Consider the following 20,459-nt stretch of genomic DNA (forward strand, 5'->3'; position numbering starts at 1 on the left):
ACAGATCAGACCCCATTGAAACACTAAGCACAACACTTTCTGGAATAGTTCCAATGGCATTTGTAATGAAATGTATACCAATGTTTAATGACAAAATGATGGACCCAGTATGTACATGGGCTGAAAACACCGCCACCAGAGCTTGAGTGAACGATCCAAACGTGAATCATTATTCTTAAAAATAAAAATTAGTTTGAAGACACGAATTAATTGATAATGTTTACATCCACATCAAATTCAACTGTAAACTTAATATTTAGCACCGGTGATACACATCGCATTCTTTTTAAATGCTCGGGTAGCAGGTTGATACAACGCCATAATCTTTGTTTCGGATAACAGGTTGATAAATATATCATTTTCTTTCTAAAATAATAAAGAGGGTGTCACACTATTAATCATAATTTTTGGTTTCGCTTTTGGAATTTTCCGATATTGGGGAATCGACTATACTCGTATTTTATATACCACGTCATACACAGGGTGCAGGATCACGTGACCTTGTTGGGTTCCCAAATTAAACGTTAATGGATGTAAACACACCGGTAAGTGCTGCTTTTTTTCCAAATTACTTTTTAAAAACTTTTGTCTTCAGATTTTAAACTACTGTAGTTCATAAACGACAGATTTTCATGCTGCTTATGGCAATGTGAAATACATCGGAATTACTTTATTCAATAAGCCAGTGTTCTTGTTCAAAACTTCAATGTTTACTGCACGATTATGCATCACGCAACGTGAAATTGTTTCACCGATTGCAGACGTATTCTAGGATTTATTCTAATACCTTAAGATATCGGTACAAACTGCAAGGGAAAAAAAGAAAATGAACACGTCATACATACATAGACAATACACAATATTAGTGTTCTGTACATCCCGGTGGTACACATTTTTAAGTATCAACCCTTTAAACATAGACAATCCACAATATCACTGTTCTGCACACACCAACGGTACACGTTATGAAGTATCAACCCTCTATATATAGACAATACACAATACCACTGCGCTGTAAATACAGCCGGTACACGTTATGAAGTATCAACCCTCCATACATAGACAAGACACAATACCAATGTGCTGTACATACTGGCTGTACACGTTATGAAGTATCAACCCTCATTACATATACAATACATAATACCACTGTGCTGTACATACCGGCGGAACACGTTATGAAGAAAACCTCCAGTATTAGGTATCCCATGGTGTCAACTATGTAACCAACCAAGTAGTTATCAGCCGCCTGTCCCAGTGACAACACGGTATTCACCCTTCATGAAAGAAAGTAATTTGGCTTTGCATTACATCAAAAGGGCATTCTTCATGAACGAAAGGACTCCAGTTTTTGAATTATTTAAAAAGGATGATTATCATAAGCTCTAATTCGTTTATTTAATATGCATGTCATTACAACCATTAATTGGGGGTCTGGAAGACTTAAACATTCGGCATTAAATCTCTACGTAAATTGTTTACATACGTACAGCCCATATGCCGTCCCTAAATTATGTTGGGGTACCACACGGGAAACCAGCGGCCACGCAGCTGTTGTATATAGTGAATACCCAATGCCTAACATTATCTGAAAACAAAGGTAAAACAATGATTTTCAATCGAGTGATATAAAGTTTTTTATGTAACTTCTAAGTGTGTTATTCAGGTTGAACATTTTGCTGTCATGCAAATCATATAGCACGTAATTCTAAACCAGAGCATTTAAACAAAGAGTAATCGAACGTACGCGTCCAGGGATGTAACAGGATTTTACTTTTGCATGGTTTTCCTTAAAGATGCAGAAAGAAATTTCACATTGTCGCTAAAATATCCGAATAATAAACTCCATTGACGTAATTAGGAGATAGAGTATTGTTTATACCTGCTAGTATTTTATATAAAATATTAACACAGTGATACTTCGGCTTCACCAGTTGGTGCGAAACCTTATCATACCATTCATTCTCATATTTTATGGCAAAGCACTATAATTGCCAAACAATAAGACTCAATACCACATTAAACTTTATGACACACAAGTACACAACAATAATGAATAATCGAGACCCTTCTACAAATGACTCATCCAACAAGAAATACACACACACACACATATATTAGTCTTACCACACAAATATACGGTTCTGTGTAAGTGAACGCCAAGAGCACATGACTTCCTAGCGAGAGAATGATGCCAGACAACATCCAGGACATGTTCTTTCCCACCTTGTCGATTGCAAGGCCGAATATTGGCATAGTGATGGTCGCTAGGAGGTAAACCATACTGCCAAATGAAATTGTTTATTGTCACATACAAGGAAGATCTTTGATCGAACTATATGTCTAATTCCAATGAAAGTAATGAAGTAGTTTCTCATGTTCCGTATCATAGTACAATGAAATTGGCAAAATGGGATCATTTTGCGAATTTATTTCATTAAACAAATTGTTTCATTGGTCAGCATTTTTTTATAAAAGAAAGTGTTTAGTCGTTTACTAACATGTGATAACAAAAACTGTAAAAATGTTTTATGTTCGTTACTTTTGTTATTTACTCGTTCCGGTAATTACTTCATATAATCGCAAAATACTTTTTAACAATAAAGCTCCCGAAACTCGGTTAATAAGATACGAACGACATCGGATGAGATCCTGTATATATACACCTTTTAGAATGCAGCTACATGTGGTAAAGATATGTTGAAACAACTACTATATTCAGTAACCTCTTTCAGGTGCAAGTATTTACTAACATTTTCCTCGTTAAGAGTAATACGTTATTAATGAAAGCTAGGTAGTTATTAACACAAAAATCTACCTGTTTATGTTGTCCGCTTGGTCGGCATTTCGGCCATATTTAGTTTCAAAGAACACTCTGAAATATAAAATATGTATATAATTGCATTGGGTTATGTTTTAACATACATCCTGAGTGTATATATGTAAAATAATATAAAGATCTTAACTGAATACAACTTAATTTGGGTGTCAGAATTTTTCATTTATATGTCAGCGTGAAATATTTTTATTTAATGTGATGTATTTATCTGAGTGAAATGAAATTTGAAATCTAGTATCATTAAATATTATTGATTGTGTTTGATATTGAATGATTAAGCATGATACCTTTAAGAATTGTATTAACTTTAACTATGTTGTTTCTTTAAACAATACTAATGATATTTAAGAAAAAAACGTTTACGTATTTTAAACCAGTGATAAAAAGTGAAGTAAATATATTTTGTTTATAATAGTTATACTTGATACATCATGTATGTCTGAGACTTGGTATACCTATGTATCATAGACATGCGTATAGTTAATAGTTTATGTTCTGACACATGTACAGTCTTCATATCGCACCTAGGTCTAGTATTTCATAACTTACTGCCCCTGTGCCACAAACGGCATAAGTTGAAGGTAGTAAATGGCGGTTGTTACGCTGATCAGCCAAAATGAGGCTGAGAAATGCTTAACGTCCGATATCTTCATCGCTTCAACGTTTTCTTGGAGACAAAATGCAGTTTCACATGTTAAATACAGTAGTTGATAACGCTCGTTAAATATAGATAATATTTATTGAACAACTTACAGTGTAAAGAAAATAATTCAGCGTACTGTGTGTGCAAAATAGGATATAAGTTGCATTATGCAGATACAAGTGATAGTTGTAATTAAGCTTTATAATTATAATACCATACATGTAAATATCTACTTATATAAATATACATCGCATATACATAAAACCTAAAAGCACGTTCTGTCTTAAAGTCGGTTATCTTAATTATACTATAAAAGCAAATGTAACACACTATTACAGTTTCGGTGTTGCTAACACAATTAATTAACTAATTATTTATATCATATATAATATGAACGAAGTTAAAATTAAGGTGCACCAGCAGATGAGAAAACTTTATAATAGCACTTGGTCATTAGTTAATAGAGAAACCCGAGTGCTAAACATTGTGATACAACTTAAAAGTAATATCACTAGAAACAATATACAAACATGCAACAAGTAAAACGATTAATAAGTATTTAGCCGCGCTATTATAGTCCATTCAATGACGTACCTTTTGACTTTGTATGTAATCCTAGGTTATGGTGGTGGTTGAAAGTGTCTGCCCGTCGGTCGAGGATGGACAAAATTACAGCAGAGACCGCAGACACAAGGGCAACACCCGAACCTGATAAATATGAGTCGTATTGGCAGAGACGTAATGAAAGTCAGTGTTTTTTAAGTTTAAATACCACATGTTAGTCTGATAGCAACAGAGGGAAGACGTAAACCCGATTATGCAAACCTTTCAACGTAGCAAGATGTATACAGCAATATAATGCATGAATAAACAAATGACCATTGTGTCATTAAGAGTGGTTTTCTAGTTAAAATGACACGTGTATAAACAAATGATATGTGTATGCTTAACAGTATTTATAAATACATCTAAATAATAGGTGAGTTGAGAATTGATAGTTCACAAACGCCCTCCGTAACTGTGTAATTTACCGTAAAGCATTATGCATATTAATTTCCGATATGAAATGTGACAATCACTTTTACATGCGGTTTAAAGAATAGCGGCATGAAAAACACATTTCTATTATTATGGAATAATCATCATATCAGCTGGTAGAGTGATGTACTAGTATCCCGCGGCTGTGGGCTCGAGTACCATACCAGTATTTAGTAAATTAATAAACAGTATTTATGTAAAAATCCGGAATTATTTAGTTGAATCTCAATAATTCGTAATGGTTATTTGGCTTATTATACAGATGATACCTTACAAATGTCAATTATGTTACTATTTTAAGAAAGATATCTAATGCATGAATATAATATACATGGATAACACAAATCACGTGCGTTGTGACAAAGGTGATAATTAAGCTTGAACATTAAGAAAGTTCACGTTGTAGTGAAAAATGGACTACGAACAATATCCGGCATGCCCAATTACATCGACGGAAGCGTTTAAAACCAGATTTAAACATTAATTTCAGAACAGACCATCTAATGGAATATAACCACCCCGTAATCACTTGCCAACGAGTAATGTCACTCCGAGACATGTGGGTTGATCAAACACGTTGGAGAAATACTCGTAGATTGGGACCATCACATTGATAGTAAGGACGCTGCTCTGAAACAAACACGGTAACTGTTATTCAGTCATTTATTCAGTCATTTATGGGATGGTACGCGCTGTTATCCTATGTATACAACAACATAAAAAGTTATGGTTTAGATTGACTGTTTAATAACATCACTTGTGTGTTACACATGCACGATTTGTTGGTTTCCATGGACTTTGGTTTCCATGGACTTATTAGCAATCAATAAATTGTTGTGATTCGTAATACGTTAAAATGTGCATACTCGATTGTCCTGTCGTGCCGCACTGACTTTAAGCACCTAAATCGTTCGTCATAACCGACTTAATCATTTAAAGACTTATACATTCGTGTTCGATATGCATCAATTGACCTACAGATGCGCCCCTGCCATTCTTGATTTTTATAATGGATATTGTGTGCTCGCAAATCTTGCATCGGACTTATATAGCTTATATAGTATTGCTTTCTTTTGCTTGACACTAGTGTACCTACCAATATTGTGTTCTTTTGCTGCACATGCACACTCTCAACTTTCGCTTTCTCGTGCTGGACATACAGTTGTGTGCTCACCAATTTCGCTCTTTTTTGCTTGATCTAAACGTGTGCACGCACCCATTTTGCTGTCTTTTAGTGACCTTTTTCACCATTCTTAATTAATTTAACTGGACATTGGCATGTGTATACACCAATCGTGCTTTCTTTTACTGACCCTTTCATGTTCAACTCACCAATATTGCTGTTTTTATTGGACCCACACTTATGTATTCATCCTCGTTGCTTTCTTTTGCTTGACATTCACTTGTGTAACTACCTACTAGTGTTTTGCTTTTTTTGATGCACCTGCACTTGTGTACTCACCAATTGCGCTGTCTTGTTCTGGACCTTCACTTATGTACTCACCAATTTTTTTATTTTGTTGGACCAACACAAGGGTATCCATCAATTTAGCTTTCTTACAGTGAACCGAAACTTGTTTACTAACCTATCTTTATTGTTTCTTGTACGAGACCTACACGTATGTAATCGCTCTTTACGCTATCGTAAGCTGGCCCGCACATTTTTTATTTATCAATCCTACGTCCTTATTCTGCACCAAACTTCACATGTGTACTAACAACTATTGCTATCTTTACTTGTACCACCCCTGTGTTCTAACCTAAAATGATATCCTAACCGGTCCATTACTTGTGTTCTTAAAATTGGTGCTTTTCTATAAAAGAGCCTAACATGTTTATTCACCAATAGCGCTTTCCTATACTGGACCAATATTTTTGTTTATACCAATCCTTCTTTCTTATACAGGTTCCACACATGTGCTGTCATCCATTTGCTTCCATTCAATGGATCCACCCTGGTGTACTGACCAGTCCTAGTCAAATACAAGACCCACACCTATGTACTCACACATATTGCGTATTTGTAATGGCCCACGCCTGTGCTCTCACCAATGTAGCTGTGTAATTTACTAAATCCACACTTGTGTACCTACCAGTCTGTTGCTGAACCAACGCCTGTCTTGCTTTCTTTTACTGGCCCTGCAAATGTGCTCTCGTCAATCCTGCTTTAATTTACTGGACCCATATTTGTGTACTCAACAATCGGACTGTATTTTACAAGATCAACACTTGTGTACTCACCATTCGAACTTTATCTCATTAGATCCACACGTGTGCACTCACGAATATTGTGTACCTTTTTACATGACCGACACTTATGAATTCACCAAACATTCACTTTTCAGAGACCCACATGTGTGTATTCACAAATATGGCTTTTTTCATTTTAATACACTTGTGTACTCACCAATCTTGCTGCGCTGATTTTGAGACCCATCACCATGTTCAACTCCTTTTGTCGGAACCATTTGACGGCCATGTTGTCGTTTGCTATAGCCACAGGGCCCTCAACGAATCTAATAGAATTTTAATGTTTGAAACAGAGTGTTTATAAACATATAATTTAGATAAAGTATATGTAAGAATTATATTTAAGATATCATCCTATGTTTTAATTATTTCTAATTTAGCATTTGATGTTTAAATTATAAAACACTGGCAATTTTATAAAATAACATCATTGATATGTGTTTAATCATTTAATAATTATTTTCAAATTAAAGCTAGTGTAAAAGATATAATGAAATAAAATCAAAATCGATAAAAGGTTGATGAATTAAAACCTCCATGTGTAATAAAAGTTTAGAATAAATGGTAAAAGAAAATACACTGAAAAACAGTTATATGCAATAACAAATAAGTTTTGCCTGTAGTACAAAAAACTCTTACATGTACATTAACATATACCCGTACGCTATAAGGAAATATTAGTTCATACGACACATAGACTGAAGCAAAAACGAGTTCCTGTATTAGTATCAGCTTCATCTTGGTCGTTATTAGTGTAATTGAACTGACCAAAATGTCCTATATGGTTAATAATACTTTAATAATGTTTAATTGAAATGGCTCGTTAGTATTAATGTATTGTTTTAAGAATTAGTAAATAAAATGATGAAAATGAAATCATATATACTCGCTTAAAAGAAAAAACTACATATCCAAAATTACAATCATGACATGTTTGCATAAAAATCTGCATAGCTATTGTGACTGTATATATTTCCTTCACTTTAAATTAACATAACTAGTCTTACCCAAACAGCGCCCGTGAAGCCTACATGACCCAATACTGTCCATGCATGGCACCCAGAGCAAAGATAGTCTGAAAAAAAATACAATAAACATTCGGTTAATCCGATGGGGCTCATCGTAAACTTCAAATAATTTCCAGATAAAGTGGTCAAATAGCGTCCTTTGTGTTTTTGATCAATTTAGAGAAAAAAGTGAACTTGTTTTTTAAAAGAAAACTAGCGGATGATAACATGTATTTCTTTTCTGATATTTTTCGGTTGTAACATTATTCCTATATACGTGTGATAATTATGGTTCTAAACGGGAGAACTAAAAACCATTATATAAACGTGTTAAAATGTTGCGCTGGCAGCATTTAGTTTAGCTTTGTTAAGTTCAAATAAAGTTTGGTGAGGTCATGGTAATTTAATCGATGCCATGGTAAAGCAATTGTTGCTTGTAGAGTACACGTATTTCATGTCATTGTGGAAAACATCTTTCAAATATACGAGTTGTGATTTAGTTCGGAAAATATAGAACTTGTGTACCATTTTTGTGCCCGATGCCATAATAAATAATACATTACACATTAATCCATACATTGCATATTGATATATTTAACTATTCAACAGAGACATTCTGGTTACAATCCGCTAGTCTTTGATTTAATGCAACGGACGAATTAAATGACTTGTGTCTATACATGGTACTGGATCAACGGGGTTCACAGGGGTTTAAACACGGGCTGAACAGAATGTAAAAACAACGTTTGCAAATATCTCAAATTATTTAAATACATTTGCTAAAATCTTTAACGCATAGAAGACAGTTTGTCTTGTGGTTTGTGTCGATATTTCAAGATGAAAGATCATTGAATACATGCAATGAGATTGATACCAATTAACGTTGCGTGCAGCATAACCGTGTAAATGAATGATGTACACATATAGTATTTGACAAAGAACACAGGCTTATTTAATAAAGTTATTTTGATGCACGGTATTACACATTGTCATAAGCAGCATAACACACTGTCTTTTATTCACTGGTTTAAATTATTAAGAAATTGTGTTTTAAAAAAGATATTTTAAAAAAGCACCACTTATAGGTGTGTTTACATCCATAAACCTGTAACTGTGAACCCCACAAAGTCACGTGATCATGTACACTGTATATAATACCAGACGATTACTAACATGGGCCACGACGAGGAGGAAAGCTGACACGGTAAGACTGGCCCTGATGCCGACCTTGTCAACCATGAAGCCTCCGAACAGACAGGACAGGATGCTGGCCCACTGAATGGTCGAGTAGAAGCCCATGTACTGGACCTGTGAGATACGCATGTCAGACAGGATGTAGTTCTGTAAGGACGCCGGAGAATCGTTGCACCAGTAGTCACCTGCATTAGGTAATTCACTTTAAGCGAATATATCGTTATATATGTAATAATTGATACCGATACTACTACTACTACTACTACTACTACTACTACTACTACTACTACTACTACTACTACTACTACTACTACTACTACTACTACTACTACTATAACTACTTCTACTACTGCTACCGCTACTTCTACTGCTACTGCTGCTACAAGTTCTACTACTACTGCTACTACTACTGCTACTTCTACTAATATCACTACTACTACTACTACTACTACTACTACTACTACTACTACTACTACTACTACTACTACTACTACTACTACTACTACTACTACTACTACTACTACTACTATAACTACTTCAACTACTGCTATTGCTACTTCTACTGCTACTGCTGCTACTAGTTCTACTACTACTGCTACTTTTACTACTACTTCTACTACTACTACTACTACTACTACTACTACTACTACTACTACTACTACTACTACTACTACTACTACTACTACTACTACTACTACTACTTGTACTACTACCACTACTACTACTACTACTACTACTACTACTACTACTACTACTACTACTGCTACTACTACTACTACTACTACTACTACTACTACTACTACTACTACTACTACTACTACTACTACTACTACTACTACTACTACTCCTACTTCTACTTCTACTATTACTACTACTTATAATAATAATCGTCAATATGTTTTTTTTATTGAAGCACATAAAATGTCGCGAACATAATACATTATATATGTTCTGGTATAAATGATGACTATGCGTATTGAACACGTTCTGTTGCAGAAACATGATCCGTTCATTTGTACGGGGCGGACATAAAAACACGTATAAAAATTCGTATTTTCTTCCTGTACACTCCGGCCTTAGCAAAACTATCGTCCATGTGAAGTATACATATCTAAAATATAATCTGTTTCAATGTCAAGTTTATGGAGTTTGTGGGTGCTATTGTAATACCAAAACAAAGTATATACTAACGTTGCGTATAGAAGCATATGAGCAGTATGCAGATATTTCAACATGAAATTCATGGTCTTTGTTAATCGATTTTTTTAACATGAAGTATCCCATTTGTATTTTCTTTCATACCCATTCCTATGAGGCAAATGAAGACCAACACGGTGTAGCGACTGCAAGTTGATGATGGCAAACATAGTTGTCCATTAATCTTGTCATCGGGCGCTTGTGAGCTTGTGTCGTTGTTGATATCGGCACTGAACGCCTCGGTCGTCTATATAGACAAACACATTCAGATGTATTTTAAAGAATTTGCTACATTTTCCATGACAGCATTATCGTTATAAGCAGTTTTTGTTCGTGTCTTTTAATTATTTATTTGCAGCTATATAGTTTTGTTTTAACTTATTTGTTATAGCCCAATTATAGCTTATTGCTATACACATGTATTCTCGAATACGTTTCCTGGGTCAAACCAATACTTACTTGCATTCTAAAATAAGCTCTCGAGAACGCTCCCAGAGTTGTGATCGACCATCATTTAGCATAATGTACGACCCGAACGCTTAATCAGTACACAATTATTTAAATACAAAATTAACAGAAACACAAACAAACAGACAGATTGTGTTAACACGTAAATTATTTATAAATTTAAGTCATATGAAACAGTTTAAAAATGTCAACCATAATGTATTTTTTCTATATATTTAAACGACATCAATAAGATGAGATTTTTCTGACTATGTGTACACGGATGTTCCTGAAACAAAGTAAATAGCCGTTCGTCTAGGTGTACTTGCGTGATGGTAGATGGTAAAGATGCTGGCATATTGTCACTGGCATTTTTCAGAGCAACAACACGGGTGCCCTTGTACCCCTTTTCATCTAGTGAACCCTGCTGACCTTCTTCTAGTAGCGGTGTCCTTTCGTTTGGTTGATCGGACATTGTCCGTGGCTGAAGTAGAGAATCGCAAAACTAAACCGTTTCACTTAGTGTGGTCTAATCGTTCATAAGTTGTCGTTTGTTAAAACAAACTACTTGTATTCCGTCTGGAAATAAAGAGAAATCAGTATCCAAATTGGCATTGCCATCTTAACAAGTGCATGTTTGCATTCGATTATTATGGTAATCAACTGAAATAATACCTCGACACATCACGGACACATAAGTGTTGTTTTATAATGCGTGCAAACGGTCAGCGTATATATTGCACGTATAATATTGAATACATACATGTTATCAGTACATTGACACATACACGAGACAACGATTATCTGAAAAATAACCCTTCAACTAAAATGGTATCGTGATATCAAATCATTTGCTGTGTTAGTGTTGGTTTTGCTGTCGGTTACATCCGTTTAAATATTCGGTTGAATAATGTTGTTTTTTGTCAACTTCTGTTTGTATTTTAGATGTTAGCCGGTTTCTTTATTTAGTAATTCGCCGCTGCTTGGACGGTTTGGCGAGTTTGAACGGAAAGTTGACCTTGTCAGAAGCTAACGTTCCCGTGATATATTTTGTTAAATGTAAAATGTCGTTATATGTGATGTTACTTGTTAATGGCCCTTTTATATGCTGTTATTTGTAAAGCGCCCTTATATATACTGTTATTTTAATATGTCCTCATATATGTTGTTATTTGTAAAATGTTCTTACATGTGATTTTATTTGTAAATTTCCCTGATATAAGCTGTTGTTTGTAAAGTGCCCTTATGTGTGATGTAATTTGTTATAGTTTTGAACATGGACCTATACAAACAAATTTGGGTTTGTATAGGTCCCTGTTTTTAAGTTGCAACGCCCCTGTTCGCTGATTTTGTATATGACATTAGTGCTGCCAATATTCATTATTGATGTTCATTTACATTGAAAGCAATTTGAAAACGTATTAATTAATATTGAATAGCAGTGATCGAACTGCTGTATGATAATATTTAGTAGAAATCAATCATGGTATATTACGAAAATGAAGAGGGATATGTTCCATTTTATAAAATGTGTGTGTATGTTTATTTCGATAGAATTCTTTCACTTTTAAGGATTATATCACATTACACAATGCATATCATTACTCTTTTGTATTGACTTGGGTCTTGGTAACGTTCCATTGACACAATGTTAATGCAGACTGGGTTGGTATTTTGAAGATTCACGTATAATCGCTCTTAATTCCCAAGTCTACGAAAACATATGCCTTTTTGCAATATTGCCTAACGATAGCATTTTACTATATTGTAATTTAAATATTTAATAAGAATGCGTGCTTTTTATAATGACATATTGATAATAAACGAAGTAAGTAATGTGATGTAAACAATGATGTTTTTTTATATTTCTATCGAATTGTCGTATATGAATCTATAAAGTAATTAATATTTGAACCTGCAATTCAAACTTTTAAGGATGCTGAAAATAATTGACGAATTATTGTATGACCCTTTAATTCGTTTTAAGGTTCGTAGAGGGACCTATACAAAGTGTGTATAGGTCCCTGGTTCGTATGATAGGTTGACAAGAGGATGATCGTATCGCTTTCATAAATCGTACACTATTTATTTAGTTACTTGTACTCTGTTTCATATCCAGTTGGGATAAAAGTAAAATGACACAGAACAATTTTACTCTTTCCTGATGCAGAGTTGCTTGTAACCAATCTTTAACAAATAGCAGTTTTCACAGATAAAATATTTGTTAAGACCGTATGTGCAATACCGGAAACGCTCTTAATTTTCAAATGTGAATCCCGTAGAGACAAAAACCTATAAATACGCGTCGAAAACGGTGAAATTAACCGTCAGTTGGCGACACAGCTGACTCAAAGGAAGCTTTGTCCTAACCGTTTATACGTCATTCTGATGAATAGTTTTGTTCTTGTTTACAATAGAATACCATTTTGATTGACGTTTTAATAAATGTACTGTAGTATGTTGTGATTGTCGGCTCGTTTTTTCCTGGCATAAAGTCAGTAAGGCGCGTGACGCGCCATCTTGACGAAACAATTGCGGCTGCAAATTAAAACCCAAAACAATGGCGTATACTGGAGATTCCAATGCAACGCTTCGTGATGTGAAGAAAGTGCAGTTTGGCATTCTTGGGCCAGATGAACTTGTACGTTGTCATTTAATATTTCATGAAAATATGCGATCTTTTCAACGTCCTTTTAAAAAGATTGGGTGGGGAATGGTTTATGCAAGTTATGCATGCAACGGATTATAAAAAAAGAAATATTTTATAAGTTACGATATAATTTAAATTATGGGCAATATTGTTTGTTTAGTTCTAGTAACATATACTGACAAAATGCTGGCCTATAATTAGTAATTGGGAATAGTAAAATTTAAAGTTATTTTAAAATTGAAGTTTGCCTAGAACTGAATCTCCCTTATCTTAATATGTGAATCTGTTTATTTTAAATTGGTGAGCTGACAAAGTTCAAGATGTAAATGTATTTGTTTGAATGTCATCCTTGTCAGTAACGTGTCGAGCCTGAGCTCAAAGCAAGGATCGGACATGGGTCCCCTGTATGACAAGCATACACTAACAGCCAGACTAAAGAGAACACTCAACAACAAGGCTGTTTGAACTGACCTTATTTCGCTTCAGTTTGTTAGATAAAAGTTTCATATTTGTTACCAAAATGTGAAGCACGTAAGATATATTAAATCTTCTTTCCAAAACCCTTGTGTTGTATTACAATTTCAGCGAAGGATGTCGGTTGTGGAGGGTGGACTCAAATATTCTGAGACCATGGAAGGAGGAAGACCGAAACTCGGCGGACTTATGGACCCTCGACAAGGGGTAGTCGACCGAAATAGTCGGTGTCAAACCTGCGCTGGGACCATGTCCGAGTGTCCTGGGCACTTTGCACATATCGAACTGGCCAAGCCTGTATTCCTCATTGGTTTTCTTACAAAGACGATCAAAGTGCTCCGATGTGTCTGCTTCTACTGTTCCAAGCTTCTTATTGAGCCTGTATGTTTAAGAATTATATTGTTACTGTTTTGTGTAGCTTTTTCTCTTTGAACACATCATAAAGCAACAACTCTTAAAAATATATCACTTAAGAGTACATTTAATGTCATGGATATCGCATATTATATTATAACAACCAATGTTTTGATGTTGAGATTGTCAACCTCAGGGCTTGAAATTAACACTCGCATACTCGCAAAATGCGAGTGAAAAATACAGATTGCGAGTTAAGTTTAAAGCCACTAGAATTTTTTTGCGAGTGAAGAAATAGTGAAAAAAGAGTTATATTGCTAAATGCGCTCGACGAATTGAACGCTAAACCGCAGGTCAATTAATAGAATGTCTGAATACCCATATGCGGAAGCTCGCACTTTGTATGTAGACTGGTATACTTATAGTACATATATGCGGTTGGTATTGGTACAAAGAATATGAAACAGTCGATTATCCACACATGTTCACTATAAAAGACAAAAAACATGAACAGTCATGCCGTCGAAGCGAAAATTTGCGAGAATGTTTTTGATTTTGCGAGCTGGTATTGAAGCTGCTCGCGATGTTTTGCTTGTAGAAAGAAAAGTTAAATTCGAGCCCTGCAACCTTTTTTTCCTTAGTGATGTCTACTCATTTTCTAAAACTATTCGTTTGATTGAATGAGAATTTTTAAAGTGTGTAATTTAAATAATTAAATATCAATTTATGTTCAACCTCTAGTTCTTTTGAGTAGTAACATCATTCTGTCTCATTTAATATAAAAAAATATTTAAGGTTCAAAATGGTTATGTTTCCTTTATAGGTAAATGGGTAACCATTACATGTGTTAGGATAATTATCTCGATAAAATAGCAGATATATGTGTAGATGATTTAGATTATGAATTTTTTTACATACCATTATGTCCTGTTTTAAAACTGTGCGTTTTCAAATTCAAATTTAAATTTGCTGCTATGACGCACTAATATTTTGTGTGCGTTTTTTTGGTCAAAGTATGAATTTCACTTTCCACTAACATATATAGATTATCCAGTAGTATTCCACACTGATAATCCGTTTTGTTGATGTTTGCAGTCCAACCCGAAGATGAAGGACATTATTCAGAGGTCAAAAGGTCACCCTGCCAAGCGACTGGCACATGTGTACGACCTGTGTAAGAGCCGTAAGATTTGCGAGGGCGGTGAGGAAATGGACACGAAACTGGAAAAGGCTGATGACGAAGGTGGTGGTGGAGATGAACAAAAGAAGGTGAGTGAACTTCTTCTTGCAATAGTTTTTATACGCCCGTATAAAATACGGGACGTATTATGTGAAACCCCTTGGCGGGCGGGCGGGCGGAAGGCATCACTTTGTCCGGACTCTAATTCAAATTGTATTCATCCGATCTTCACCAAACTTGGTCAGCAGTTGCATCTAGTTGATATCTAGGCCAAGTTCGAATATGGGTCATGCCGGGTCATAAACTAGGTCATAGGGTCAATAAGTGCATTTTCAAAGGGGCCACTTTGTCCGGACTCTATTTCAAATTGTATTCATCCGATCTTCACCAAACTTGGTCAGCAGTTGCATCTAGTTGATATATAGGCCAAGTTCGAATATGGGTCATGCCGGGTCAAAAACTAGGTCATAGGGTCAATTAGTGCATTTTCAACGGCGCCACTTTGTCCGGACTCTAATTCAAATTGTATTCATCCGATCTTCACCAAACTTGGTCAGTAGTTGCATCTAGTTGATATCTAGGTCAAGTCCGAATATGGGTCATGCTGGGTCAAAAACTAGGTCAAAGGGTCAATTAGTGCATTTTACTTTGTCCGGACTCTAATTCAAATTGTATAAATCTTATCTTCACCAAACTTGGTCAGTAGTTGCATCTAGTTGATATCTAGGCCAAGTTCGAATATGGGTCATGCCAGGTAAAAAACTAGGTCATAGGGTCAATTAGTCCATTTTCAACAGCGCCACTTTGTCCGGACTCTTATTCAAATTGTATTCATCCGATCTTTACCAAACTTGGTCAGTAGTTGCATCTAGTTGATATCTAGGTCAAGTTCGAATATGGGTCATGTCGGGTCAAGAACTAGGTCATAGGGTCAATTAGTGCATTTTCAACGGCGCCACTTTGTCCGGACTCTAATTCAAATTGTATTCATCCGAAACTTTTAAACAACTTTTTATCCTGCGTCAAAGTGGTATGGGGGTATAAGTCACATTCAGTGACAAAGCTCTAGTTCAAGTTGAATTCACCAAACTTGGTCAGAGGTAGTATATAGATAATATATCAGTCAGGTCTGATTGGAGACATGCAACCGATTAACACATGCAATATTTTTATGCAATATTTTTATCCAGTTTTATTTTGCGATATTTTCATCGGGTTTATTTTTTTCGTGATTTTTGAAATTTTTTTTTGCTTATTTCCAAAACAAATACATCAATCATCAGTGTATCATCTCCAATGGCACACGAATCGGGCGTTTATTGCTCCGTCATGCGGCGCTCTTGTTTATCTAATAAAAAAAACTATATTGATGTTATTTCAGAAAAAAGATAGGACAAGAATAATATCTTCAAGTACTGAAGAAAAAAAAGTTAAAACTTGGATTGAAATATCAATTTTAGCATAGCAGTTTGCCAATAGTACTTTCTACTAACTAGTCCTTGTGTTGCCTTGTTCAAAATTGTTGATCAAAAAAACTTGTAACAGGCTGAAAAATACTAATACAAGTGTTTTTGGGGTGGCAAAATTTTAAACACATTTATTGCCCCTCATTTGTTCATAAAACATGCAGAACGGACTTTGGCTTTTTTTTGTTGATATCAAAGGTTTTCCTTCTATTTAAAAAGCCGTATGACCCAATCATGACCAATAGACCTGATCCAAAAAGTGATTGTTCTCAATGGTCAATTTTAGCATTTGTGAAACAAGCCCCAAGGTCATTGAGAACAGTTCCTTTTAATGGACCAATCTTAATAAGAAAAAATGGCTGTCTATATCAGTTTCATACTTTTTCCAAGGGTCATGGTGGTTGTGGTCGCTACCAGCCTACCATCCGTCGAATGGGACTTGAACTGACCTGTGAATGGAAAAAGACAAATGAGGAAACACAGGAGAAGAAGATTGTGCTGACTGCAGAGCGTGTATATGAGGTCTTCAAGAGGATTTCTGACGAAGAGTGCATTGTTCTTGGTATGTGCATCGTAATGAAAGTTGTTGGTGTGTACATATGTAACTAACAGCTTTGATTAAATTGTTTTCTTTAATGATAATCATTGCCCACTATCTTTAAATATGTAGACATCTGAAAGTAATGCTAACTTTTGTGAATTGAATGACTAGGTATTGCAATATGACTCAGTCACAGCTATAGATAAAATAAGAAGAAAAAAGGTCCTATGCTGGGGTTTGATGTATTGAATTTGTCACTGTGACATTGATTCTAAGGCTGATACAAACTGCATATGATTCTTATTCAACAGGTATGGATCCCAAGTTTGCGCGTCCTGACTGGATGATCTGTACTGTGATGCCAGTGCCACCCCTGTGTGTAAGACCGGCTGTTGTCATGTTCGGTTCTGCCAGAAATCAGGTATGCAGTCTTAAACATGTTTTATATACAGTCATAAACGAGAAAAAAATGTAGAGTTACTCTTTTGACTATGATTGCCTACCTCGTACCTTTGATCATATAGATTGCATACATACAACTTGTCACAGAAAATCTAGATGCCAACAACTAATTTAAGTAGATACTTGACCCTGCTATTAGTTTGTGCATGTATGTTAGTTGATTATTGCAGTTTTGTGTATGTGTGTTTTTGTACTGGAGAAAAAAATGATCAAATGTCTTTTTGTATAAATTTAGAATTGTATATTAAAACCTTTGGAAATGAAAAGTTCAATTGTCATCTGGCTGGCAGGATGACTTGACTCACAAGCTGTCTGACATCATCAAAGCCAACAACCAGCTGAAGAGGGATGAACAGAACGGTGCTGCGGCGCACATTATTGCTGAGGACACAAAAATGTTACAGTTCCACGTGGCCACTCTGACAGATAACGAGCTGCCCGGACTGCCACGGGTATGAGGGCTAATTAGTATAGTGTTGCAACGTTCACGCTTACCACTACAGTCAAAGCCCAGGGCTATCAAAAATCATTTTTATACGTATGACCTACATGTAGCTAGTGAACATTCGCCAGTTACATTTATTGAAAAGTCATTTGGGCTGCTGGGTTATACTCACTTTTGCCACTACTGGTATTGGCGATATGAGCTTTTCTCAGAGAAACGATCATGCTGAATACACATGCATAAAGTATCGTCAAATATTTGCCTGTGCATTCTACACAGGCTAATCAGGGACAACACTTTTTTTCTTATATGTTTTTTTTTTCAATGAAGTCTCTTCTAAACAAAAATCAAGTTTCCATTGAAAGTTACATCCCTAATTAGCCAGCACAGGCTAATATGGGCTGAAACTTTATGCGAATTTATAGAGTCTGGTTTTCCCAGAGGGCTGCTGATTTGTTCTCAGTGACTTTGTGAATAGCTGTCGTTTTAAAATACATTGAAATGCCAAAAACTGCAAACAAAAGGATTTTGAGATATCTAACACAAATTGTTATTGAAGCTTGATGCACTTTTTGATTGAGTACTTCACTGTGAAAATGATTTTTTATGTCCCGATTTTTATTTACTTTCTTTGAAATGATTGGTATGCATTCACAATTAGTTGTTTTTTTTAGCTCACCTGATTGCTCAGGTGAGCTGTTGTGACCGGTCTTTGTCCGTCGTCTGTCCGTCTGTCCGTTAACATTTGATGACACTTTAGAGGCCACATTTCTTGTCCCATCTTCATGAAACTTGGTCAGAAGCTTTGTCCCAATGAAATCTCGGCCGAGTTCGATACTGGGTTGTGACGGGTCAAAAACTAGGTCACTAGGTCAAAAAAAGAAAAACCTTGTAAACACTGTAGAAGTCACATTTCACGCCCAATCTTCATGTAACTTTGTCAAAATATTTGTCTTAATGATATCTTGGTTGAGTTTAAAAGTGGTTTTGATCTGTTGAAAAACATGGCCGCCAGTGGGCAGTTTTCCTTATTTGGCTATAGAGAAACCTTGTAAACACTCTAGAAGTCACAATTTTTGCCCAATCATCATGAAAGTTGGTCAAAACATTGGTTCATTTGATGTCTCGGACGAGTTCGAAAATGGTCGAGATAGGTGAAAAAACATGACCGCCAGCAGGGTTTTTTTTTACTAAGAAAGCCGATATTCGGCGTCTTCCCCTACCAGAATTTTTCCCCTAAAAATATAATTTTTCACCAAAATATAATATTTTACCCTCAAAGAAATGTTGTTTTTTTCTTTTGGGAAGTCGACACTTATCCAATTTGTACCATGTACAAGGATCTCGCTCTCTCTCCCGACGAACACTCAAATCTGGGAATACCAGTGATTCTAAATATAGCTCTTAAATTACGTCATGGAAACCGGCAAACTAATCGTATTAATCATGTGACTATTTTACTGGATTCCGTTCTTGCGCGAGAAGGGTGTTTCGTCAATTAATTACCGGAAACCAGTTGAATTTTCATCCGGGTTATGTGAAAGCCAAGATATAAACATTTAAACAGAAAAAAGTCTCACAATTGGCGTTCATACACAAACAAAATAAAACGTTCGGACTCGGAAAAATATTAATTGCATCGACGCATTTTTTAAGAATGAATCATCAAAAACTGTTGAAACCCAGCAGGATTTGGAGGTTCATGTAATCAACATCGAACATTGTGAAAGTGAAAGTACACAATCGGCAGCTGCCGCACCTTTCCCTTCCAATTCTGTACCAAATCTAAATCATCTTCCCATTCATCATGAAATTGAAATCACAATATTGACATCGTCCCCCGGCCCCAGTTGAAAACATTTCCCATTATTAGATCTACCCCTGCAACTTTATTTAGGACTTTGACTTTAATATCATACTTGTTCATGTGTTTAAGAACAAAAAGGTCAGAGACATGCCTCTTTTTCTAAAAAAAACCCTGAAGTCTGAAGGTGAGTTATAGACATTGAAATGAACAGTTTTTATTTTTTCCCCAAATATGTCTCTTTCGCGCTCTATTTTCCCCTTTTACCCAGCGTCTTCCCCTTTTTCTAAAAAAACCCCTGGCCAGTGGGCGGGGCATTTTTCTCTATATGTATATAGTGGCAGTTTTCCCTATTTGGCTATAGAGAAACCTTGTACAGACCTGTTCACTTCTAAGGATTCCCCGTAGTTACTACGGATTATTTGGCTAAACTACGCACTACGGATTTGTACTGAAAAACTACGGATC

General features: G+C 35.5%; 2 protein-coding genes and 1 long non-coding RNA gene across 10 annotated transcripts in view; 2 read left to right on the forward strand and 1 right to left on the reverse strand.

Annotated features, from left to right (window-relative positions):
- LOC127833774 (major facilitator superfamily domain-containing protein 1-like) overlaps positions 1-20,459 on the reverse strand; it is a 124,632-nt gene that overhangs the window by 3,353 nt on the left and 100,820 nt on the right. For 5 of the 8 annotated variants that reach the window (XR_008027592.1, XR_008027591.1, XM_052359221.1 and 2 more), the window contains exons 8-13: positions 4,077-4,190; positions 3,389-3,506; positions 2,819-2,875; positions 2,128-2,284; positions 1,491-1,588; positions 1,165-1,277 (exon numbers count right to left, since the gene is read on the reverse strand). Coding sequence is in view for 6 of the 8 variants with exons in the window: in XM_052359221.1 (XP_052215181.1) it covers positions 1,165-1,277; positions 1,491-1,588; positions 2,128-2,284; positions 2,819-2,875; positions 3,389-3,506; positions 4,077-4,190 (657 nt within the window). In the remaining 2 variants the exon portion in view is untranslated. Of the gene's footprint in view, positions 1-1,159; positions 1,278-1,490; positions 1,589-2,127; positions 2,285-2,818; positions 2,876-3,388; positions 3,507-4,076; positions 4,191-5,053; positions 5,151-6,927; positions 7,037-20,459 lie in introns of those variants that run through there. The other 3 variants (XM_052359218.1, XM_052359216.1, XM_052359222.1) reach the window with 3 other exon arrangements.
- On the forward strand, positions 4,101-6,527 carry LOC127833793 (uncharacterized). Its single transcript, XR_008027606.1, has 3 exons — positions 4,101-4,229; positions 5,011-5,164; positions 6,427-6,527. It is a non-coding gene; the product is annotated as an uncharacterized LOC127833793 (long non-coding RNA).
- The window catches only part of LOC127833765 (DNA-directed RNA polymerase II subunit RPB1-like), a 149,812-nt gene continuing 142,300 nt past the window's right edge, over positions 12,948-20,459 (forward strand). The window contains exons 1-6 of the mRNA XM_052359191.1: positions 12,948-13,256; positions 13,851-14,120; positions 15,189-15,362; positions 17,130-17,301; positions 17,592-17,701; positions 18,033-18,194. Coding sequence (XP_052215151.1) covers positions 13,176-13,256; positions 13,851-14,120; positions 15,189-15,362; positions 17,130-17,301; positions 17,592-17,701; positions 18,033-18,194 — 969 coding nt within the window. The 5' untranslated portion in view covers positions 12,948-13,175. The remainder of the gene's footprint in view (positions 13,257-13,850; positions 14,121-15,188; positions 15,363-17,129; positions 17,302-17,591; positions 17,702-18,032; positions 18,195-20,459) is intronic.

The sequence above is a fragment of the Dreissena polymorpha genome, chromosome 6, assembly GCF_020536995.1.
Source record: "Dreissena polymorpha isolate Duluth1 chromosome 6, UMN_Dpol_1.0, whole genome shotgun sequence".
NCBI classification, from domain to species: Eukaryota; Metazoa; Mollusca; class Bivalvia; order Myida; family Dreissenidae; genus Dreissena; species Dreissena polymorpha.